Source organism: Numida meleagris, chromosome 4 (assembly GCF_002078875.1).
Source record: "Numida meleagris isolate 19003 breed g44 Domestic line chromosome 4, NumMel1.0, whole genome shotgun sequence".
NCBI classification, from domain to species: domain Eukaryota; kingdom Metazoa; phylum Chordata; class Aves; order Galliformes; family Numididae; genus Numida; species Numida meleagris.
The window spans coordinates 96,704,524-96,729,588 of record NC_034412.1 but is presented as its reverse complement, the minus strand read 5'-3'; the positions used below and the strand labels follow the sequence as shown (position 1 = coordinate 96,729,588).

General features: G+C 48.2%; 1 protein-coding gene across 4 annotated transcripts in view; it reads right to left on the bottom strand.

Moving 5' to 3' along the window:
* EXOC6B (exocyst complex component 6B) overlaps nt 1-25,065 on the bottom strand; it is a 248,811-nt gene that overhangs the window by 68,016 nt on the left and 155,730 nt on the right. For 3 of the 4 annotated variants that reach the window (XM_021396671.1, XM_021396669.1, XM_021396672.1), the window contains 3 exons: nt 24,193-24,222; nt 11,197-11,338; nt 649-722 (listed from right to left, as the gene is read on the bottom strand). In XM_021396671.1, coding sequence (XP_021252346.1) covers nt 649-722; nt 11,197-11,338; nt 24,193-24,222 — 246 coding nt within the window. The remainder of the gene's footprint in view (nt 1-648; nt 723-11,196; nt 11,339-24,192; nt 24,223-25,065) is intronic. The other variant, XM_021396670.1, reaches the window with a different exon arrangement.

The window sequence follows — 25,065 nt, the reverse complement described above, 5'->3', positions numbered from 1 at the left end:
CCAAGCCCTATGAATGTCTCGGTACCTGCTACGGTCAAGTTGGCTCTTTGGGCCCCTTGAAAGGTGAGCACCAATGGTGGATCCCAACCATCCTCTCCAGCAGCTACTCGATCACCGTGGCCAAGTGACACTCATGTGCCACTTGTGACATCTGTGGCAGAGAGGACCAGGGACGGGGAGCAGGACCAAGGGCAAACACACCACGCACACCCTCCCCGCACCAACGGGAATGCAAATCGCTCGCCAAGCGCTTCTCCAGGCATTATCTGCAAACAAAAATGCTCAGAGCGGGCGGTCTCTGCATCAGTGCCCTCTCTGTTCGCAGCACCTGCTCCGCGCCAGCCGCGCCGCTATCGCTCTGCCGCGGCCACAGAAGCCAATGGGAGCACAATGGCCCCGCCGGGCAGGGTCAGGGTTCGCTCTCCCTCGCCCCGTCCCACCAGGCCCCTTCACCTCCGCCATCTCCAGGAGCATGGAGCGAGGAGGTGGCTTGGGGCGCGGGGAGGCGGGGGAGCGCCCGGGGGGGAATATAGGTCTCTGGCGTAAATCGCCAACGCCGTTTCCCCTCCTCTCCCTTTCCTTAAGACCTGATGGTCTTCAGTCACACATCTTAAAAGAAAAACAAAAAACAAAAACACAAAGACTTACTTGTCTCAAGTCGATGAAGGCCAACTGCAGCGTGTCCCCTTGGAACCCAGGCACTGGGCCGGATCTGGCAAACTCTGTGGGAAAGAAAAGAGGATAAAAAGCGCCTTTAACTAACCATGGACAGGGAGATTGGCAGACGGATGACAGGGAAGACAAGAGAGGCTGGGGGAGAGGAGGACCGCGCTTCTAAGGAGTCATGTCTCCCTCCCTTCAGCTTCTTTGTTCGCCCTTCAAAATTCGTGTCATCAAAACACCATTAATTCCACCGTCCTGACAGCAAGGAAACTGTACTAATTCGACCTGAAATTTATTCCCATGAGCCGTACTGGGCTTCAGAGTATTTGTTTTGTGAATGGACAAACAACTCGCGGAGAAGAAAGGGGGGGATGGGGGTGGAAAAGTTTTTCCTCTCGACACAATAAAATCTTCAGCTCTGAAACTCTTTTCAGTTCCGAAAGCTATTTATATTTTAGGGCACTGAAGGAATTTTCTAATTTCACGCCTGTCACCAGGCTCCATAAGCATTCATCAAAAAAATATGCCCAGCCGCATCATTAATTATTCGGCAGCAGATTATTTGCATTATCTGGTATGGCGCACTACTGCCAGCATACAGCCACCCCAAATGGGAAGAATCGCGGCCATTATGTGGCATATTTCTTTATTTTGGATGAAGACATCTGACAACTGAATAACGTTGGCTTTGAAAACGAAGAGAATATTTTCAAGGCCACATTTACCTCCTTCCAATGTAATCCGGCCAAAATTTCATACTTAAGTCATTTATTTGTCTTCCAATTCATTATTTAAACCAAGTCTAAAGCCACCAAGGGGGACTTTAACAAATTCATGTTAGAGGACCTTAGTTCTTCCATGCCATTTAACAGCTTTTCCTTGGTAGCGCTCATGAAGCCAATGACTGCATACATTCAAGTGTGTCTTTTGAAGATGTGTCCAAGGTTGATTTTGCCCAACTTCCCTTAGTTTTCGCCCTCTTTAGCGACAGACATAATGGCTTTATCTCTGCTCTCCATGCAACTTTTCATCACCAAGGGGACCTAACTTGCGAAGCCACAACTCGACGCCATGAAAGACTCGAGAGGGAGCTTCCACTATAGGCTGAGTTTTGCTGCTCCCGGAGACACTGAAGTTTTGACATAGTGGAATGGAGAGCTTTCAGGAAATGAAACAGAGCGTGATGGCAGAAAAGAAGGGAGGGAAAAATATACGATAACAATATAATGCATTTTTATGTTATATTATGCCAATGTCTACTATTGCTCAACCATTCTCGTTTTCTCCATTCAGGATTCTACAAACACTCCTGCAGTGTAGGCCCAGCAATGAGAAAGGAGGATTTTCCCTTCTGTCTCCATGACTGTACAAAGGTACCAGTGGACAAAGCCTTTCTCTAAACCCTACGCAGAGTCATTTCATGCCAGGAAGTCTTCTCCTTGAATACTTCTTCCAAAAGTCATCTCATTTTCAAGCAAATGCCTCAAAAGAAGGCAAAAGAAACCCCCACAGACCTCCTATAGCAGCTCAGTCATACAGCTTTAATGAGGACAGATTAATGAATTAGTAGGGATTCAGACATGCTCCTTAACTGCTTTATTCTGGAAACCAGAGAAGGGTTATTTGTTGGCTTTTTGGCTTCGCCTTCCATTAAAATCCCAGCATGGAGAACATCCTTCAGGACAGATAGCAGCACCTCCAAGGGCACTGTGGCCAATCCAGACATTCACACAGAAAGCTGCTGCTCAGACTTCAGCCAGTTTCACTGACCAGCGCTGCAACACTGAAGCCACAAACAGTCCGAAGTGGATTCTCACTTAACCCTCAAAAACTATTTTAATTAATTCTAACTGCACATGTATGTTTGTTATGAAGCTCGAGCGTAGCTTGCCTGAACCAGCACGCACACGCGAGGCAGGACTGAGACAAGCTTTCTGACTCTGCTCTGCAAGGGATAAATCATCTTTACGCATTTGCTGCACGCCCCATCGTCTCATCTGGAAAAATTATCCCCAAAGCCACATCAATCCTAAAACACCCCTACTCTGAAGAAGCACGTACCTGAGAAGCTAAAAGCGTTTAGATATGGGAAATTGCCTTTGAGCTTCCTCTTGAGAGGTGAATCTGTCCTGGGCCTCTCTGTACCACTGATATCTCTAGGTTGAAATACCCAAGCAGCCGGCTCAGTGTTACGTCCTATATTCTACAGATGGGGTCACATCATGTTACCAATTACATTTGAAGCAACACTGGAAAAGAGAAACCCTGAAAGGACTGCGTTGAAAAGAATTTCCTATTTCAGACTGAAGGGTTTTACAGCTGCTAGGCATCTATTTAGAAGTACACACGGAGTTTAAGACCTTCCTAAAAGCATGAATTTCAAATCCTCAGGAGAAAACGCCTGAATTGATCTCAAATGTTTTCAAAGACTTGTGAATTTGCCACTACTGCCATCCACTTGTGAGCAACGTGAGATGGATTTTATCCCATGCCACAGTCAGCAGCTCGCCTTCAGAAGTCTCCTGCTAAGCAACCCTATGGGAGTAACACTGGGGAATTATGGAGTAATATTGCCCTTTTACACTACACGTTGTAACAACGGTAGCACATGGAACGTGCTCTTTATTAACCAACATTTGCTTGAACAGTAATTCTCATAAAAAGAACGGATAGGAGTCTCTATGGTATTAACAATGCACTTGACACCCAAGGAGTGAAAATGACACATGAGATCACACTGCTTGTGTTACAGAAGAAATTAGATCAAAACCACGGCTTATATGCTAGAAGAAAGCTGCTCCAGCAATGGGCTGTAAGGAGCCAGCAGAGGAATGAATGCAGTGCTTCACCCCACGGCTGCTACAGAAATAGCGGTACCTCCTGTAATCATAGGTCACACTTTACATACCAATGCCACCAACTTATTTTGGAAGGAGAAATAAACAATGTCTTAAAGAAAAAAGAAACAAAGAAGAGAACAGAGCTTTAGAGGAGAGACACAGCCAGTTCTTCTTGGTTTTAATCTCTTCAACCAGATTTCAGGATAATTTTCTCGGAACGACCAAGCACAGTGCTGGCCTCGGTACTGTCGGATTCATTTATTGTACATTCTCCACTACCAAGGCAAGTGGCAAACATAGCAAGCCACCTACAGTACAGCCCCTTGAGCAGAAAATCACAAGAGAATAGAGCAGATCAGTATGCGCCTGTTTGTACAAAGCATTTAGCCAGGCTAAAGGTTTGAGAGACTTGTGTTCAGGCCAAAAAAGTAATGTCTTTGCAAGGTCTACAGGCTTGGGCCACCCAGGGCAGGTCACAGAGGGACTCTAACCTCTCTTCCAAAACATTTCACCAATGAAAGAATCAAGGAACAGGAACCGTTAAGCCCTTTACAATGAACAAAGAATAAAGAGTTCAAACACGCACAAGAAAAGAGACATCCACTGGAAATTAATTATACAGAATTGGAGGAATCTCTTTTTGTATACTGTACACATAGGGACAGAGTCTTACACATATCGTGTGGTTAAAATAAACACAGCTGGCTACTTTATTCCTCAAAAAGATCATCTTGAGGGTAAGATTCTCCCTAAATTATATTACACTGCCAGAAGTTACAATGGCAAACCTGCAGGATCGAGCTTACAGCAACTCCTGTTGAGGGGAACCAGGAATATCCACTTGTGGTTGCATCTCTTTTGAACAAGGTTTTGTTTTAGGGGAAATAATCATGTCCACATCCCCAAATGACCAACCTAGGTCTTAAAACCGTTATTCGTAGATAAACTCTTTGAAGGCCATCTTAGAAAAGTCAAGCAACAGGACTCTGTGCTCTCACCCAGAGGCACAAAATGACACCTGAGGATTCTCAAGCTGAAGAACCAATGTCTGCATGGACTGGAGATGCTCACAAGGTAAAAAAGGACAGCAGGGATAGGTAGGAGTTTAGGCAAGAGGAAAGAGGGAACGTCCTGTTGGCAGAGGTCATATTATTCTCTTCCCAACTTCTGTTGAGCTTATATGAGCTTACACCTCCACCCACATCATTCTCATACAGCTCTGCTTTGAAACTGTTCCTCATCAAAAGGGAAATGATCAAAGCTCAGTGCCACCTATGGAATCTCACAGGGATGCAGGGAGAGGGAAGAGTCATCTAAAATCCACCCAGCAGCACCAGGCGACATCACAAGGCTCTACCACCATCATCTGCTCTCTGAAGGAGCCAAGGTGAGCCTGGAGCTCCACCAGTCCATGGAGATGTAGTCCAGGGGCTGCTCACTGTGCAAGGAACATCAGGATCTGCTAACCTGAAGGACAAGCATACAGAATCCACAAAGGTTCCCAAACTCAAAACCCAAGACTTTGAGTGGATGTCTCTTATCAGACAGGAAGTTCTCTACTCCACTAAAATACCAATACCAGGAGAAGTGGGATCAAGCATCGATGGTCTGCATGCCCATGCTGGGTGGGGAGAGAAAGCAGATGCAGAGCTGGGGGATGGAGGAGGTCCCAGTGAGCTCCAAAAATTGCCTGAACTCAAGCAATTACCATGGATTGCTCTTGAAATTGAAGAGCTATTCTTGCAGAATGTCGAAGTAAAAACCTCCTCTCTCTTTGTTATAGTGGAACAAAACTGATACTGTCTGATTTAGTTCAGACCACAAGGAGATAAAATCCAGCTGCACCATGTAAATAGGTTTCTGAAACTTTTGTCAGTTTCTTTCCACATACTTGAAACAATTCTTTAAAGCACAGCATAAAGGTAACTCCATGGAGAGGTCCATTACTTTTCATCTGCTGGGAAAAGGAATGAAAGCAAATGGTGAGGATTTTTAGGGACCCAACTCATACTTTCAAAGCCTAATTTAAATAGGAGTGCACAGGAGCATTTTCTCTTCCTAAAGTGAGTTGCAAAGGACTGCAAAGATGGGGAAATATCAGTGAACATCCTTGTAACAAAGGAGAAGACGGGAAGGTGTTGGAGATGGAGGATATCCGAAATGTTGGAGCAGAGAGCGTAAGCTGGAAACAAGAGGACAGAAGAGATTCGAAGGACATCATGGAATCAGCAATAAGTTTGTGAGGGAGATGGAAAAGAAGGAAAACACAGAAAGAAATGCTGAAAGAGATGAAGTGATGGATTATAGGATGGATGAAGGGAAAATATAAGGTAGCAATCAAGGGTTGGTTAAAGATGGTGGAGGAAAGCAGAAGGGTTCGGGAGCGAAGCAAACTGGCTGGAGAGAAGTTCACTTCCCTTTGACAGCATGCAAAGTCACAGGATTTGCTCAAGTCAGGCTGCAAATATCACTTAAACGCTGTGCTAAAATAGGGAGCACTGTCCAAACCCTTCCAGTGGGCATCGGAAGAGCATCTCAGTGACGGGGAACCGTGCGCTTCTCACACGCCCATGCTCACAGCACTGACCCACCAGGCATTGCTTCCCTTGCCACTGCGAGTGCAGAATCCTAAAAGGAGGGCATTTCTACCCAGAAACGCAGCCGTCACCCCCAGCACACCAACACACGATGCACTTAATGCTACCAGAGGAGCAGGCAGCTGTGCTACGGGTTTGCAGGGGGAGGGCTGTGCACAGCACCGAGCGGACGACGGGATTTCCGCGTGAGAAAGTTCTTGGGGCCACAGAAGGCAGCCAAGAATGAGGTGGTAAACAGCTGCTCGGGGACCCATAGAGGCACATGCTGGCGTGATCTCACGTTGGGTTCAGCGTTCCTCAAGCTGGCTGCCACATCTGGGTTTGTTATTGACTGCACCCACGAGCGGGCTGAGCGAAAACGCGGAGTTTAATGAAATTTTAAATGTAATTTTACGGCACTTTTAATTTCTCGTAAAGCAGCGGTTAAAAGACTTTGGAGATCGTGGAGCTGCTTATTTTATGATCTAAGTATTGTAAAAACAATCTGCCTCAATCACCGCTGGAATCAGTTATAGATGTGAAACGCTTTTGTACGAGTGGGAGCAGCCGCCTTCCCTTCTCCTTCTTCTATCCCAACCTCCAAACTGGGCTTGTTCCATTGGATTCCCATTACCTCGGAGGTGCAGGAGATGGAGAAAAACCAACACCAGCACCACGAGGTCCCAAAAAGAGAAGAGCATGGAACTAGGCAAAAAGGAAAGGAGCAATTGCAAAAGGCACCGCTAAACCTTGGGCTGTGGACCTGTGCTGGAAGACAGCAAGACCCATTTTAAAGAGCAAACATCTGTTCTGAAAAAAGAACCCCCTCTTCTATTTCCAGGTTTGCAGAAATACTTGTGTTGTTTCTCTGTTTTTTTTTCTTCTTTTCCCTCCAGAGTTGTTTTCTTCTCCCTCTTTTCATGTTGGCTCACTGGGCTGGAGCCAGAACTCACTCCTAAATTGAGACATAATTAGACGTGTCCTACTGTGTCTTTCTGGACAACTCATTTAACCTCTACGTCTTACTTCACTCTAGGTTTAAATAAGAGGCGAGAGAATCTCTCTCGGCTGAATAAGAAGAGCTACATAAAGCCAAGCAATAACGAAGAGTTACAAGTAATATCTGGACAGCAAAACTTCACCCCTTGGGTGAAAGCTTTTTGCTGGAGAATCAAATAGCACCAGCTCCTCAATGTGCGGGACCACAGCTTCCACTTCAGAGTGCTTTGTCCAGCTCCCCCGGGGGAATAACGCCATAGGAAAGGAGCCCTCGCTTTTCACAGGTCTCTCCCATCACATTCAGCCTAATATGGTTTTTACCATCTTGCAGCTTCGTCCCTCCCTGCCTCTTTCACACCAAAAATGCTGCTGACGTACGCGAGACGACTCATACAACCCAGGCACGCAAGGTTGGGCTCTTCGTGCTTCTTTAATTTACTGCTTCTCTCCAGTCCTCTGAAAGTTTTCTTTTTGAAGCTTGTGAAGTGAATCAACTACAGTTGATTCTACGCAGCGCTTTGAATGTGCAAAATGCTATCCTAAAAATGCTAAGAACATTGCTATGGATGGATTTATAGTGAAGGAATGGGGTCCCATCGCAGGCTCATGCTTCTCCCAAGCACCATGTGGGTTTGCTCCTCTTTGCTTCAGCCCAAGGCTTGCCTGTGCAGCCATTCCCTTCCGTTACGCTGAGAGGAAATCATTTCTAAATTAGAAACTATACTATGAACCTACAAGTCTGGAGAATTAATTTACCTGTGTCTTACTCAAACTTAAACCATTATCCTTTTCACCTCTACAGTTACCATACGTTGTGTATATAACCATATTTTCTTGTATTGTGCATTATATATACTCCAATATAGAGTGAGTGAGCTGCATCCCCTTCAAATGACGCTTAACTCACAACTATGTTTCCATTAATATGTCTCATCACTCCCTTCACTAGATTAGCTTGGAGAAGAGAAGGCTCCGGGGAGACCTCATTGTGGCCTTCCAGTACTTGAAAGGAGCGTATAAACAGGAGGGGGAATGACTATTTACATGGGTTGATAGTGATAGGACAAGGGGGAATGGTTTTAAACTGAGACAGGGGAGGTTTAGGTTAGAAATTAGAAGGAAGTTTTTCACACAGAGGGCGGTGACACACTGGAACAGCTTGCCCAAGGAGGTTGTGGATGCCCTGTCCCTGGAGGCATTCAAGGCCAGGCTGGACGTGGCTCTGGGCAGTCTGGTCTAGTGGCTGGCGACCCTGCACTCAGCAGGGAGGTTGAAACTCAATGATCTTTGATGTCCTTTTCAACCCAGGCCATTCTATGATTCTATGATTCTACTTCTGCCATTCACAACAGCCTTCACCGAAAGCCTGAGCAACTCAGGGACTGTAATTCCAAAGCCCAGTTTCCATACCACAGAACTCACTGGAAGCGCTCTTAACAGCGACAAAATCCCACGTAAGTGGGATAAGCACACAATACAAAGCTGCTGAACCAGGGAAGGCCCAGCTGAGATGAAGAAGGCAGGGGGTAGAGGCGCAGCAATGCCAAATATACGACAAGTACAACGATGGTGAGATGCGCACCCGCAAATCTCATTCGCCCCATCCTCCACGTCTGACATCTCCACGTTACCGATGGGGTGGAAAACTGCAGGGTCATGAGTCTGTTTTCAGCCAAAAGAGAAAGAAGGAAACGATTACTAAAGACAAATGCTTCCTATTATTCTCAGCAACACAGACTGTCCCTGTGCGGACACAGATGGAGAACGCAGCTGCTACCGGTGTAGCTGATGGGACACAAATTAGACAGCCAGAATTCAGGGCTGAGGGCAGTTCTGAAAGAAAAATAAGGTATTGCTTGCATTGTGACATATGATATAGCTGCAAACTATGGATACGATTCATTAAACGCTGATCCTTCTCCCAGGTTCCGCAGCAAAGAGTGCTGTGAATTAGCAAAAGAGATGACCAGGCAATAAAAAACATCCCCTACCAAACCCACACAACCTTACAGGTGTGACCTTTCAACACAGTTCAACCTCTCAGTAGTTACAGTCGATGGGTGCAGCCAAACTGAAGCGTGATTACCAAGACTTCTGTAAAGGGCAATTTGACAGCGTTAAGTGCCAAATGAGGATGACCACAATGGATTTTACTGGATGAATGGAGTTACCAAAGATAGGAACTGCAGCTCCCAGTTATTTAGGCTCCAACACCATTCCCAATGAGGACAGGGACTATCTTGCTGTGGGGCTCAACAGGAGCCACATTGGGGCAAAGAGCATTTCAGAAGACTCCGCAATGAACAGGTTTGTGATGATCTAAAGAGCAAACACTCCAACCTCCTTATCAACCAAGAAAGCCAAAAGAGTGAGTATCTGGAATACACTTTCCCCCAAAATCTTCATCCACTCTGAAGTGAAAGTATTTCTTGAACCCTATCAAACTGAGCGTTTTCCATAGTCATTAGCCTTGGGATATTTTCACAAGCAATCACAGAAGACAATCATAGACTCATAGAGTGGATTGAGTTGGAAGGGACCTTTAAAGGGCATCTGGTCCCGCTCCCTGCAATGAACAGGGACAACTACAGCAACATCAGATGCTCACAGCCCCACCCAGCCTGACCTTGGGTGTCCCCAGGCACAGGGCACCGACCACCTCTCTGGGCAACCCATGCCAGTGCCTCACCCCCTTACTGAAATAACTCCTTCCTTATATCCAGTCTAAATCTCCCCTGTTCTGGTTTGAAACTATTTCCCCTTTTCCTATCACAACAGACCCTGCTAAAGAGTCCGTCCCCTTCATTAGACACCAGCAGGCTCCTGTCAGATCTCCCCAGACTCTCCTCTCCAGACTTTAAATACCAAGCAGCTAAAACCTGGCAGACAGCCGTGTCTCTGAGCTAGGTTTAGCCAATGTTCTCCAAGAAAGAGCACTGCCCTGCTGCAGCATCAGACTGACCACCCCTGGTGAGATGGCCATCCAGCACCAACACATGCTTCAGTGCAAGGCAGTGGATCCAAGAGATGAAGGGGCCCAACTCCAGCTGTCCCAGGACACAATGGCCATCCCTCATCTCTGGTTCATGGTTACCAACCTGTCCAAACATGCAACTTTTCAAACCCTGTTTGTACTTTCACCTTCCAACATCATCCTGCAAGAGTGAGTGCCACCAGTGGACTGCACAACGTTCAAGCCTCCCAAATGCAGAGGTGCTGGGTGACATTGCAGGGGGTTGGTTGGACACTGGGGCTGAAGAACTGCACGGCAGCGCTGCTGCCGCCAACAAATAAAGTTGTCTGTGGGTATGGACTCATCCCCTTTCCCCTTTCTGAGCTTCAATTAGCATCTAAAAACAGACTCACAAGGGAGGGAGGTTCCTGTGCAGAAGTGTCCTGGCCCTGCCTTGGATTAAGTTATAAAAATAGGAAGAAGCAAGGTGTTCTGTCAGCTCTGTTCTATATTTTGTTAACACCTACAGACAGCAGGATAATAAGCAACTTGAGAGAAATCTTAGCATTTCAGAGCTTATTCAGATGTTAGCTAGGGGAACTAAAATGAGGAGGGTTGTCTGCAAGCCACTTTGGTGGCCTCTACCACACTCACATGCACACCTCCAAATAGATGTAACAGTTGCTTACAATGCCTCTCTTTTCCACAGCAGTGACTTTGCAAAAAGGGGATGCTTTGAGAAAGAATTCCCTGCAGCAGATAGAGAAGACAAATGGCTCAAGTCAGGAGGTGACCAGAACTTCTTAAGAATAGTTATTGTTTTCTGAAGCAGTTGTAAGTGATCTGATTTTTGTGAGCCCTCCCCGTTGTTTTACCCACTCTCATTCCTCATGGTTTTAAAATACTCCCATTTCAAATAGCAGGGACGATCTGGAAAGCATCAGTGGAGCATTTAGGAAGAAAAGGAACAGGAAAGCTTTGATCACTTCGAATTTGCTGTGCTGCTTCTGTCCTGAAGATATTGCCAGATGTCCTCCCAGACAAGCACCGGCGAGCTCTGCCAGTCCCAACCACTTGGCACCACTAACAGCACTGCCCTGGCTCGGGTCCTGGCATACAAATGGGCAAAGCAAAACATGGAAAACGGGACGGTAACGCGTCTTACGTTCACATTCCTCCACGTCCAGGTTGAACTGCTGCAAGGCGCCCAGCGTCAGCTGCCGCACTTCGGCTTCCAGCAGCAGCTGCATCAGCGAGGTGGACAGGTGCTTGCACGCCGACATGCAGGCGGTCTGTGCCACCTTCCCCTGCAAAACAAAAGGGAAACGTGTTAGGGCCCACGAGCAGGCATTTACAGCTCTAAGCAGCTCTCATCATCACATCCAACTGAGGACAAGGCAACAGGCTCTGTTTCACGTGACATCCTGCAGAGATTGCATGAGATAACCTGGTTGATAGGTCAAAACCGTGGGTGGCAGTTCAAAAAGTCCAGCCTACAGCTCAAATAGCATCTATCTACGTTGCACCATGAGAGTGTCAAAATCCCATTCCAACAGCAGAGGCACTTAGCTCCACGCAAGCGCTTTCAGCCTTGACTACGCAGCGGTAGGGAGCACTCTGCTCCTTCACCAGGTTGTGTCATCCACAGTGTCAGCAGAAGTGACTCGGGTCTGTGGAGCAAGGGATGCAAGCAGGTTCCTTGGCGTGCACCCTGCAGAGCTGCACCGTGGTGGCCACAAACCCATGCTGATGCTCCTCTGCTGCTGTGTGGCACCTTCCAGATGCAGATGGGGAATGAGGAGAAGGAAATGTCACAGTGAGGAGATGCTGAAGCTGTGTTTGTGTGGATAGGATTGGGGTGCGGCGGTTTCACCCCAATGGGCAGCTCAGCTCCACTACAATGCTCCCTCGCTGCCCCTCCTCAAAGGAAAAGGGGGAGAAAATAGGATGGAAAAGGGTGTAAAGGTTGAGATAAGAACAAGGAGATAGCTGACCAGCTATTGTCATGGGCAAAACAGAGCCAGCAGAGGGAGATAATTATTGCCCCTTAATACAGACTAGAATAGAGGAAACTACAAGTCACTTACAGACACCTTCTTCCATCCACCCTCTCCCTCGGTTAGGGAACGGAGGCTGCAGTCAGCCTGTAACACTCCATTTCTGCCCCACCATGGCCACTCTCTGCCCCTTCTCCATGTGGGATCCAACCCCAAACATATCCCATGTGGGCTGCCCACAGCTCTTCAACCACTGTTCCAACAAGGTTCTGTACCATGGGCCCTATCCTTCAGGAACTGCTCCAGCACAGTCCCCATGGATGGCCCCGGCCTGGGCCCTGCTCCTGCAGGATCTCTCCATGGGCTGTGGCCTCCTCCAGGCCACATCCTCTGCTGTGCCATGGCTACACGTGGAGACCTACTCGGAGCGCTGCCCATGGGCTGCAGGGGGACAGCCTGCTCCTCCATGGGCCTTTCCTGGGCTGCAGGGAGCTCCTGCTCTGTGCCTGGAGCACCTCCTGCCCTCCTTCAGCACCTGCCTGTTCCACAGAGAAGGCGATCATCAACGCTTGGCTCCTCCAATGCACCCCTACATCATGGTGGGACCTACTGGGCCAATAGGTGGGCTGGTTGGTTCAGTCTGGAGAAAAGGAGGATCAGGAGAGACCTCACTGCTCTCTACAATTCCCTGAAAGGAGGTGGCTGCAAGGTGGGGGTCGGCCTCCGTGACCATGTAATGGCGACAGGATGAGAGGTGATGGCCTCGAGTTCTTCCATGGCAACCTACAGGTTCCTGAACTTCCTGAGACACCAGGAGGAGGCAGAGGTGGAAAAGCCCTTTCTGAGAGCAACACGGATCTCCCCACCCACCAAATCGCAACCAAACCTTTGTGATAAGCTTCCAAAACAGGTGGCAGACTTTTGTTCAACCTACTTGAATTTCTCCCCTCATTTACAGTTACTCAAAAGGCTTCCCTCATTTCTGGAGTCCAAAAGTTGCAGCAGGATCTAGGTTATAGGCTTCCATATGCAGCGTGGGTGTGGAATATGCATTAAACCCATAAAAATGTGCAGATCTTCTGGCATGGGAACACAGACCTACTCAAGCCCTTTGGCCAACACTGCACAGAACCATCCACAGCTCCATGTCTGCAACCCCCATGACAGCACTTCTGGTGGTGGAGCTGCCACGCAAACAGCCATACTTCAGCTGGAGATTATGTTTTCAAACGCACACAAAAGGATTTCTCGGAAACTAGGAGTGGCTTAGGAGACTTTTACAAGCATTGTACAAATTGTACTCGAACTGGGATTAAAGCGGGGGTGGATCACAAGTTTCATTACTGCAGCATGGACAGATGAGCAGATTTTTGATACATGAGGTGGGAAGTGCTCCTACCAGCTTCACCAAGTAGTTTTGGATGCACGGGCGACATCCATCTTCAGCAGCAGGAAAACTTCATTTGTTATTAATAAGAAAGCAGACCCACGCTTGGAGGGCAGGGCACTCCATCTCCATTGTTTACTGCCGTTCCCAGGCTCCGGCAGCGTCCATTACTCACCTCAGAACAAACACCTTGACTAAAAATTAAGATGAAACATGGCAACCATAAAGTTTAGCGGAGCCACGGGTTTTTTGCTTTTCATCATTTCCTCGCGCCGTTCTGACACGCTTGGTGATTTACAGCGCTGCTCGTGCTCGTTCCTCATCCCCGTGCCGCAGTGGGAAGCACGCTGCGATCCGACCACCATTTTTCTTCATTACTTCCAATAGACACTTGAGTCGTTGCTATGCTCGAGCTGTTTCGATGTGTCGTTGAGCAGAAGGCTCAGTCCTGGTCCATCCTCTATGATCCTCAAGCATCACCCTCTCTGCTTGCAGTTCCATAGCTCTTCCCCAGCCGACTTGAGATTCCTTGAGATACGCAACGCAAACCCAAAGGTTTCCCTTCTCATTACCCACTTTGCCTGGAAGAGCACCCAAAAAATCACGACCACACTGTGTCTGCCCGCCAGCGTGAGTTTGGACAAGAGCAGCTGAGACACAAACTCCGTGGACAACGCCAAAAGGAAAACCCACGAGGAGGTTTTCAGCCTCACTGAGCAGACCCTTAGTGGAACACTCTCCTTGTGCACCAAGCAAGGGTTGGATCAGCAGCATGGAGGTACCTAAAGGGTTACCTGTGCCTGCAAACACACCTGCTCTGCTGCATGCATTCCTCCGGCCAGCCAAGCTTGCCCAAAGAGAGACTGAATGACAAGCAACACTGGGAGGGTGCAAAGAACAGCAAATAATTGAAATGAAACGTCAAGTTAATAAGCCAAATGTAAGGAAGACGGGAGGGAAAAAGCAATTTAACCGTCATGGTTTGACAGCACAGCAACTCCACAGAGCCCGCACGGCAGAAGCGCCTGCAGATTCTTGCAGTGGTGCTTTACAAAATGCTTTGTGTTTTGTATTTGCATGCAGAGGGAATGCAGCAGGAGCAGCTCCCGGCACAGCCTGCCCCGCTCCCTCCTTCCAGCACGGGACTTGGCCCCAGAGGTTTCCAGGTGCAAACATGCACTGCGTCTTTGAGAGCACTGCAATTGAACCTTCTCACGGCAGCTGAGAATCCCACCTTCTATTTCTCTCTATTTTAAGGTTTAAGCACCCATAACCCTTTGAAAATAGGCTTTGAAAATAGGATTGGCCTTTAATCTCGGATTTGAGAGCGTACAAACCTCTCACAGTTCAGACTCAAAATGAGTGGATGAAAGATAAAAGCAGACAGAGGTACTTCTGCCTTGCAAGCGTGAATCCATTCTTTCTTCTGTTTATGAGCAGTGGGCCTGAAGATGCCACAGGGCTTTAAATCACTGTGCTGTGTTAGGGACAGGAGGGTGCAGGAAGCCCTCCACCATGGGGCACAGCTGCCTGGCACACCGAGGTCTAAAACCTTCCCAGAATTTATGCTCCTTCAGTCTTATATATACAGACAGTGACAAAGATACCACTTACAGCAGCTCCCTGTAAGATCAGCAGCTGCACACAAACATCAATTTTATAATATTTTCCCAGAAACCCAGTGCAATACCTGCTTGCTAAGCAGTTGTTGCTGGTAGGAGAAAAATCAAATGAGGACATTGACCGATTGCTCCTAACAAGGTGTTCTATTTCTCTTTCCTTTTCCAGTTCCCGCTGTAGGTTCCTAGGATGGCGGCAGTGATCTAAGCCCGTGATTGACATGTTTTCCACCAAACCTCCAAAATCATTACCAGCCCCACCCTCAGCAGTGCCGGGACATGTGCCTTGGCGTGGAGGTGTCAGGGGTGTCCATCACAGAGCCTGCTCCTACAGAACCCCACGATCCCGCTGCGGTTCAGAGGAACCAGAGAGGCATGGAGATGTGGCACCGAAGGACATGCCTAGTGGACATGGTGGGGATGGGTTGACAACTGGACCTGATGATCGTAGAGGGCTCTTCCAACCTTAATGATTCTATGGGGTCTCCTCCATGGGGACCTCCAAAAGCCGCTGGGACATGAGCCTGGGCACAACTCTGGGGTCCTGTGAACTGCCAGCAGAGATGAGGGTAAAACTAACACTCTGAAGTCGCCAACAGCTCATTTACCAACTTGACAGAAAACCAAGGAGCTTCAAATCACAAGTTTCCAGTAAAACCTCTGTAGCATCGGTTGTTTACTCAAGACCCTTGCAAACCTCACAGAAGTTGAACAGGATTTGCACGAGGGGGAACCAGGGTGGTGCGTGAGTATATACAGAGCTCAGCTGCTGAGACACCCAAGGACAATGGCCAGTGAAATAGCTATTCTCCTCCTGAGCATACCATCAACAGCCATGGGTTTGTTTGTAGGCCTGAAGTGGTCTGTAACTGCTTTTTCCCCACATAGGAATCCCTCTGTCCACTGCCCTCAGTGCAACCCCCTTGCAGCTGGGGTCTGCAGACGGGGTTTCCATCACAGGCAAGTTGAGCATTAGGAAAAATTTCATCTCCAAAAGAGCGGTCAAGCACTGACACTGGCTGCCCAGGGAGTGGTGGGGTCACCATCCCTGGAGGTGTTCCAGAACCATGGAGATGTGGCACTGAGGGACGTGGTCAGTGGGCATGGTGGGATGGGACGGGGTTGGACTTGGGGATCTCAGAGGTCCTTTCCAACTTCAATGACTCTGTGATTCCATGACATCTCTCAAGGCGATGCTGCCCATTCAGTGCCCCCAGAGATGCACAGAGGCGCGATACCCAATGAATGAAACAGCGGAGCCAAACCCCCTGATGCTGTCCCCAGGACGGAGGCCATAGGTGCCACACATCAGCACCAGCAGCACTCCCTGGACCAAGCCCCACCAAGTCAATCACGCTGCAGGAAACCAGCCATGAAATCATCTCATTTCAGCTGCATTTCATCCTCGGGCAGCAGATTAAGCCCTTCGGGTTCCCAGGAGGCAGGGGAAGGTCAGCGCGGAGCCGGCGTTGCTCACGGTAGCGTATTTGTTTGAAAATAGCAAATATGTTAACAATTAGGGAAGGGAAAAGCTGAAAGGCTGCCTTGTTAATTAAGGAACTTGCTATCAAAGGACTCATTAAAAGCTACTGAAACGGAATGGTTGTTAAAATAAATACCCATTAATCTTAGCGTGCAATCAGGAATCGCTTGCCGCTACCCACCTCGTTGCAGGGCCGGGGGCTCCCAGCTCGCACCAACCGCTGCCAGCCCCATGGAGACCCATGGGGACCCATCCTGCATCACCTCCACCTTTACCAGGTCACCCCTGCCTCCTGTTGCCCCTTGTCCCCATTGCAAAGTGCAAACAGAAGTCCCATTCTGGCACCGCTAACGCTTCTGTCGGCTCACCAAGGGACTAATGGGATATTGCCACGAGAAACAAAGCCTGACAGGTTTCCAGTGGTCTGGGGCTTCCAATTGTTGTGGGTTGTTCTTAACAGTGGGATTCTGTTCTCATCTGCGACAAGCACCGAGGCTGGTTTGATCAACTACGCCTAGACATGCAAATCCATGCGCTTACAGACAACAGAAAAATGGGCAAAATAAATATGGAACTCCTCAATATTAAACGTCCACTTTGTTAGAAAGAACACGACTCATCCCAATCATCTTAACCCTGAACGTGCTTGTCTTTTCCAATTCATAATGCTACACGGGGGGTGGGGTATTTTGAAGAAGTGGTGAATGATGCAGTTATAATGAGCTTGGCAACGTAAAACCTCTACGTAACGATGGCAGAAAGATGAGGTCCCTTTTCCTGGTGTTCAGACTGCTCTTCTGTTTTGCCCGCAAATAGGTGCAAATGAAATAGCTGCCACCATACAGCTCCTCATTGCAGTGAATGCACTGAGAGCAGGAGGATGGAACTGGGCCTATTTGGGTTTTCCTTCTCTAGGAGCAAACTGAGTCATCTCACAGATCTTTGCCACTTTTGTGGGCAGAGTGGGAAAAAACCAGGACATTTCTGTGGGTAATATCAGGAAATCAGCTCTGCTGTCTTTCAGCCTCTTGGCTTGCCTGTGCCACCCTGATTTGCCAGGTTCTCAACACTCCCCTCATTCATCTTATTGGTTTTTGCCCTTGTTTTTAAAAAAAAAACAATTATTCTGCAGTCACTGAAGATGACAAACAAGCCCAAACCATTATCCAGATACATTAACACTTCGCAAGAAACTCAAACCAAATGTACAGTGAGTGCTCTCCCAGTTTTAAAAAGCTTCCTTCAAAAGGAAGCAGACAAACCCACAATTAATTGCCCAGTAATCCATCTTCAGTTCTGACTGAATGGCATTTTTGGGTTGGGTTTTTGGATCTGCTGTGGATCCGCACCCAATATCTGCAATTAAGAAGGAGCAAGACCACGGCCCAGCCCTGAGCTCACCTGCAGGATGGGATCACCTGAACTTAGCCATGGAGGAACAGAGGGCAGTGAGGCCGCCCACAGTGATGTCCCTTAAGTGGTGACCTTGGGGACACAGCAGAGCTTGGTGGAAACACAATGGGAACTTCTGCCCTGGTAGCTGAAGAAGAGAAGGTGCCGATTTTGAAAACTGCAGGGTTCATCAGCTAAACCAAATCCACACTAAGGCACAACAATCAAAAAAAAAACCATGGAACCGTGGTCTCTAATTCCTTCTCAACCATATTTCAGCTTTGCTTCTTCCACACACCAAAGGCACATAGTTCATGCACCATAGAGCATCCACTACAGTTGGAAGTGCAAGTCAACCTGCGTGGACCACAAGAGCTTACTGGCTCACACAACTAACCAGCTTGCATTCACAACACGTCTGCATGTCCAACATGCTCACAAATCCATCCCTAAGAGGATCGGCTTCAAACCAGGGATCCTGAGCCACTCATTGCCTTCAACAGCTCAGTACCTGCTGTGAACAGCAGAGCTCAAACCCACAACATTCCAAATCCCACCACACGGACGGTGCCCCAAGCTGCAAAGTGCACAGCTGGAGGTTGTGTGGGCTTGGCATCTGCCAAGGAAAAGAAGAAGAAAGCTGCCAACCTGCAAGAGAAGGTTGGCAATGAGCAATGCTCGTGCGCTGCGGCTCCTGAGCACTATGCAACACTATCAGGAAAGGGACACTCCCAGGCTTGGACCCAACCAGGTCCTTCACATTGTTTGGGGAAGTTAAAATTGCAGGTTTTTTGGTGTTCCAATTTATGAAAGGAGAAGCATACACCCTTCTTTGAAGAAGGCATTTTGGATCCAAAGCACAACTGGGACCTCTGTGTTTCCAGCCTCCCCCCCAGAGCCCCACTCCATCCTACTCGCACCTATGGGAGAAGCTGCACTGCCATCAGCAAACATCCAGATTTAAGCAGACCGACACCACTGAGGCACTGCCATACCCTGTTCTGATGGAAAATGGGGATTTCTGTCTTCTCATGACTTCAACCATCTCTACCATCTAACAACCTGGATCAAGAGACAGCTCTCCACCATGGAATCGCAGTTGCCACCTATGAGCAGCAACTGCCTGCAAGCACAGACCCAAGTGAAATCTACCACACAGACATAAACCAGACCAGCAGTTACACTGACCACTGCAGTCTGATACAAAACCCCTCAAATTCCAATAAAAGAGAAAAAAACATAGTGAGTTTGTCTCTGCTACAGATGGCCAAGGCCAACAGCTGGAGGCTGTTCTGGATGAAGCTGGAGGGAGCATCAACACCAAACGGTGTTTAATTTGGCCAGGGCAAGGTTGCTCCTGCATGGCCATAGAGAGGGCCAGGCCACCACATACTGCATGCACTTGCTTACAGGGAGGAGTGAATATCTTCAACAGCAGAAGCACAGCTCAGGGGTTTTGTATCCATGCATAATCATGGGAACCAGGAAATAAGCAAGAGCATGCATAGGAAAATGAATTTCCCCCCCCCCATCATTTTGATTGTGCTGTCACAATCAACAAGAGACACTGATTTTGTGCTTTGAGAAGCACTAGGAATTAAGTGCTGTGTGCTTTGTGAACCTATGTGATTTACCTGCAGATGCTCCCGATGTCGGTGTGCACGCCTGGTCCCAGTTCTGTGGCAATGCTCTCACTCCAAACCTGCTGCCTTCAGCTTTATGCGAGCCTCATTTTTCAACAGAGCCCTGTTTACCTCCTCTCTCTGCTCTCCCCATGCTCAGTTATGAACTGCAAGGCAACGGCATGCCCAGCAATCAGAAACAGCATCAGAAGGTGGGGAGATGGAGGGCTGAGCAGGGAAGGAGCTTGCGAAACTCCAGCACAACCCAAAACTCACGGGCAGAGCACACCATGATTAAACCCAGTTCTCCTTTCCCAGAAGGTATCTCCATGCCATGGTAGAAGGGAACCCTTTGGCTTTGCCATGTGGTGTAGTAGGCACGGTGGGGATGCGCTGATGGTTGGATGTGATGATCTTAAGAGTTCTTTTCCCACCTGAGTGATTCCACGCTGCTCAGCTCTCTGCCATGGGAGAACACGAAGCCCAAACAACACAGGCACCTCTGCTGGGGGAACGAAGCCCAGGAACAACCTGCGCTTAACGAGACTCTGTGCACGCACCCAGGAGCAGCCGTCATTCCTCCTGGAGCTCTTAGCGCCGTGCAGCCCTCGCCGTGCTCCTCCAAGCTCCCCATGTCCGTGGGGTGAGGCTTCCCAAAATGCATGACACAAACCAGAGCCGCGGCCCGACAATTATCAGAGAGCAAAAACTGGAACGAACGAGAAGAAATAAATGACATATTTCATCCTCCTCTTTTGTGGCTTTTATTTTCTTTTGTATTCGCTTTGGGAATAACATTCTTTCCATTGGGAAGAGTCTGATTTTCCATTAAATACAAAGCAGCTGCCATTTTGGAAACAAAAAGTTGATTAAACGCAGATTTTTATTTTTATTTTTTGTTTAATTCTGTCCCTAATGTACGAAGAGTTTGAACCACGCTTATTTCTGTTGATTTATCGGAGCAGAGCATCTGCCAATTACGGCAGCAGGAAGACTTAAGAAGAGAGAGTGCACAGAACTGTTTCATCTGCACAGTGCACTGCTAGCAGTTGTGTTTTAATTAAAAGGGGAAGGATCTCGAGGCCGTGCTCAGCCTCACGCAGAGCCCAGACAAGGGGGCTGCCCATGCTTTGCTCCTACAGACCCCAGGGCTCAACAGATGCCCACTTACTGCAGTGCCCACTGAGGGCTCGGTGTGTTTTCCATGATGTTTGATTCTGCCTGCTGGAAACAAAACGCGGACGTGACTTCGGCCCCAGATGTCGAGCAGACTGGAAAAAAAGATGAGCTCGAAAGATAAAAAATCTCTCCACTTCCAGTGCAATTCAGTAGGTTTTTGCTTCCGAACCGGGCAGTCAGGGCTGATTACTGAAAAGCAGTGACCCACACAAGAAGCATGTGAATCTTCAGCTGTTTTTACAGTTTTCCAAGAACTAAATCTTACGTGAAATTCCCATTTCAAGCAAGGACACAAGTTCTAGTTGAGAAACAGAAAGGAGGAATTTGGATATTAAGAAAAACTTCTTCTCGGAAAGTGGCAATGAATTGGAACAGGCTGCCCAAGGAGTGGTGAGGTCACCATCCCTGGAGGCATTTAAGAACTGGAGATGCAGCACTTGGGGACACGGTCAGTGGGCATGGTGGGGATGGGCTGGGGTTGGACTTGGTCATTTTAGAGGTCTTTTCCAACCTTAATGACTCTACAATTCTATGAGAGCTGCAAAACTTAAATGGCACCTTGTTGGGCTTTTTTCATCAGCACATCAGGTTCTCCTTATTTATCGTAATTCATGAAACACTGTGAAGAAAGATCATGGTAACCACAAGAAAATCCATAAAGAGCCACATCTTTAAATGTTTTGCTTCCTTTCTCTTGCTACGTAGGCTGCAAGGTGCCTGGAGAACACAAGAGCTCTGTGGTGGCACCCAACGACAGCCTCCAAACTCCATGTCCACATTTGCAACCACTTCCTTCCCACCGTTCTGCTCCAGCACTCAACCACGTGTTAATGGTTGGCCTTGATGATCTTGGAGGTCTTTTCCAACCTTCAGGACTCTACGATTCTGCAGCAGATACGGTGTTCATCAGCATTCCCCCCGCGTGCTGCCAACGTCAAAGCCTTGCGAGACTTCAGGTTGCCAGAGGAAAGCATATAATTGCAAAGTCTATTGTTTCACTTAAATTTGAGCCCAAAGGGGAAAAAAAAAACCATGCTTTAACCTCAGACAGGGCTGCTGGAAGCTCTGTGCTGGGCTCTGGTGCAGGAAGCGGCGGGCGTGTTTGAATTCCTTACGCTGAGGATGGTTTTTCCGACTGCCAAATTCCCCGTACCGCACATCTGATTCTTTGTGTACGTACGTGCATGCAAAAGTAAGCACAAAATAGCTTTATAAATCTAAGTTTGTAAAATAAAATCAAAGCCAAACATGCCAAGGTGACTTCACAAAAGGAAGCAAAACCTAGGTAAGCGCGCACACCCTGGTTTAAAGGATTTATGGGACTGGGCATTTTAACTTCAATTAATTTTCAGAGTGCTGAAAGCACACAAGAAACCATGTAATTACAAGATAACTTGGCTTACCCGGATCCTAGTTAACTAGCACTCGTGGGTTAAGCAGAGGTCAGGCTTCCCCAGCCAACAAAGCTAAATCTACCATATTTGTCATATTTGACATTATTAACTTGTGTTAATGCAACCAGGAGCTCTCGTTCTGACCCCTTCCTTTTGGGCAGTATTTGGGATCTTGGAGACACTTGAAGAGCAGCTCACAGCCACCAGAGCATCAGGAGCACCCAGACCCCAAAACCACACGAGCATTGCTCCAGGCACGATCCCACCTTTGACCATGGCAAACTCATCGTGCCCAACCTCCGGCGCAAACTGTGTCGAGTAACCTCTCGAGTGAGCAGGATCTTCCCTGGAGAGCAGAGGAAGCACCCAGATGGGATTTTATTATAGAGGCTGCCCGCAGCCCTGTGACCCAGGCAACTCACAATTTGGGGCTTTTTTCTGTATCTACAACACAGGGAAACTTCTAGGATTAGCCACAACTGCTTCCCACCGGACGCTTTAAAGGCAGCTACAATTGCTCCTTTGTGCTGCTATTTCGTGCAATCAGATTTTTATTTCTCAATCTCTCAGACGGACAGATTAGTGATTTATTTCCACCAATTAATACAAACAACCAAGAGAACAAAAAATTAGAGGGGTTAAAAGCAAAATTAGAACGTGTTGCAGTTAAGAACAAAACTAAGAGCAGGCTAGGAAAGTCCCACTGTATAAAGGGATTACTCCATCCCTGACCCTTTCCAGGGGACCTCCAGGTATTACTTTTCATTGATTTACCTTAATGAAACTAATGCACCCCTCTCCATAGGAAGCTGACTCCATAGCTGTCTAGGCACTGGATTCAATTAAAGAAATAAATACATCTGGCTTCTAAATTGCTGAAAGTCTCAAAAGCCAGAGGCAATGCTCCTTCTTGCTTCCATCCCTCTTGGGGTACACCCCTGCACAGGATGGGCTGAGCACAAGGGGACACTCCCCTGCAGATCGGTGGCTGCTGGGGGACTACCACCAAGTGTGACACATCCCTGCCCAGGGGGCCAGGATTGCTGTAGGATGGCTCCTTCTTACCAGAAGCTGGAGTTGATTTGAGGCCTTGGTGTTGACTCTGAAACCCCCCAGTGCACACACAAGGGCTCAGTGCTCAGCTATGCTCAGTTTCCAGGAAAAGGGGTGCGTGCACCCAACAGCACCGTGCAACGCCAATCCGGCCGGGCAGCCCTACAGGCACCTTGAACACAGAGCAGGGCTACAGGCATAGAAGCAGAAGCTCAGAGCCAGGCAGAGGCACGCAACGGCATCGAGAAGCATGAGGTGCGCTTGGTTTTGCATGTGGCTTGGCTGCAGACATCAGAATAGAAGCAAGAAAGCAGCTCGCGAGCAATTCGGGGTCTATCCGCTGAAACGCCTTTGCTTTCCTCCCACACACACAACAAGCAGAAAGGACAGCACTTAGAGGCATGCATTGAACCAGAAGGCAGGTCCTAAAGGTCTGCTTTGCTGTCTTGGTGCTAATTGCCCTGGTCTCAATTGGGTGATAGTAAACACCAAGAGCCCACGCTACTCCCTGATAGAGCTGGAGGGAAGGCTTAGCACTAAGGCCAGGAGGGAGAGCCCCATTGGGAATGCAGCCTGACAGCTCCAAAGGATGCGTGCTGATCAGACCACAGGGAGAACATGGGGATCTATGCAAAGGCCTTTTTTCTTTCAGGGTGAGGTTGAAAATCTTACCCTGCTTTCCCAAGTAACGGGCATTGCCTCTAACTCCCCCCATGTTTAGGGATGCGTGGGGGATAACAGGAGGCAGTTAAATGCAGTGTGCTCTAAGAGCAACAATTTGGTGATGCTGCTGCAACAGCACACTTGTGTGCAAGCGGTCTGCAAGGAAACCCTCCTATTTATTCTACAGATTTATCTCAAACTCAGAGAAAACCCACGCCTGCGCCGGCAGCAGCGGAAGGGACAGGCTTCCACCCAAAGTTAATATTTTCCTTTCCTCTCTTTCAAAAGCAATGACCTTTCCTGGTTCAAGTCACCCTCTAGCACTGGAGGTGCGAGCGGAGCGGACGGCACGACGCGCAGCCGTGTACTCACCGACATGGTAGAGTGGGCATCTACATCCCCCTACAGAGGACAACACAGGGAGTTTGAGTCAAGGGCAGAAGAGAGCAAAGCAACAGCAAGCAAGGCAGAGAGGTACACGTCAGTCACCACCCGTGAGTGCTACAGCCCATCACTGCTCCTCTCCAACCGAGGCACGGGCTACGGGATGCTGTGGCTGCTCAGCGAATGAGAAGAGCAAAATACGGCACTAAGGAGGAAGAGGAACAAATGAGCAAAGTCCCACCAGAGCAGTTTTGTTGCTGGCCCTGATATTGAATGTGCTGTGCCACCTGGGGCAAGCCAACAGCCACCTGCCTCAGCTTTCCCACCTGTAAAACGGACGCGATGGATGTCAAAGCTCAGCAAGGGGCAGCAGGGATCTGCCCAGAGACATCTACAAAACTCACCCACCTCTCGCAAGGGCAAGGAGATGTTATCTATGCGCAGACTGGATTTGTGTAAATCCAAGAAACCTGGTTTTGGGGCTCATATGATGATTTCATGATGGTTATTGGGTAAAATAAATGACCATCCCTCCCAACTTGGTCAATACTGTGGCTGGTACAAAGCTCAGCCTTGAGGTGCGTTTCCCTCCACGCACAAAACACATTGCCTCTTAACATAATTATGGAGAGACTCAACTTCTGAAGGCAAAACACAGGTAACCATTCTCTTCAAAAAGAAAATAAACACTTCTAAAGCTCTTTCTACCAAAGAGCTGCTGGGGCCAGCGTGTTTATTCCCAACTGGGAAGAGATGCCAATCTGGTGAATAAGGCAAAACGTTCCAGGCGGAGCGGCCGCGGCGTTTGTGCAGTTCCAGCTGAAATCTGTGCCTGCCATCTGGCAAAAATAAGCACAAAGG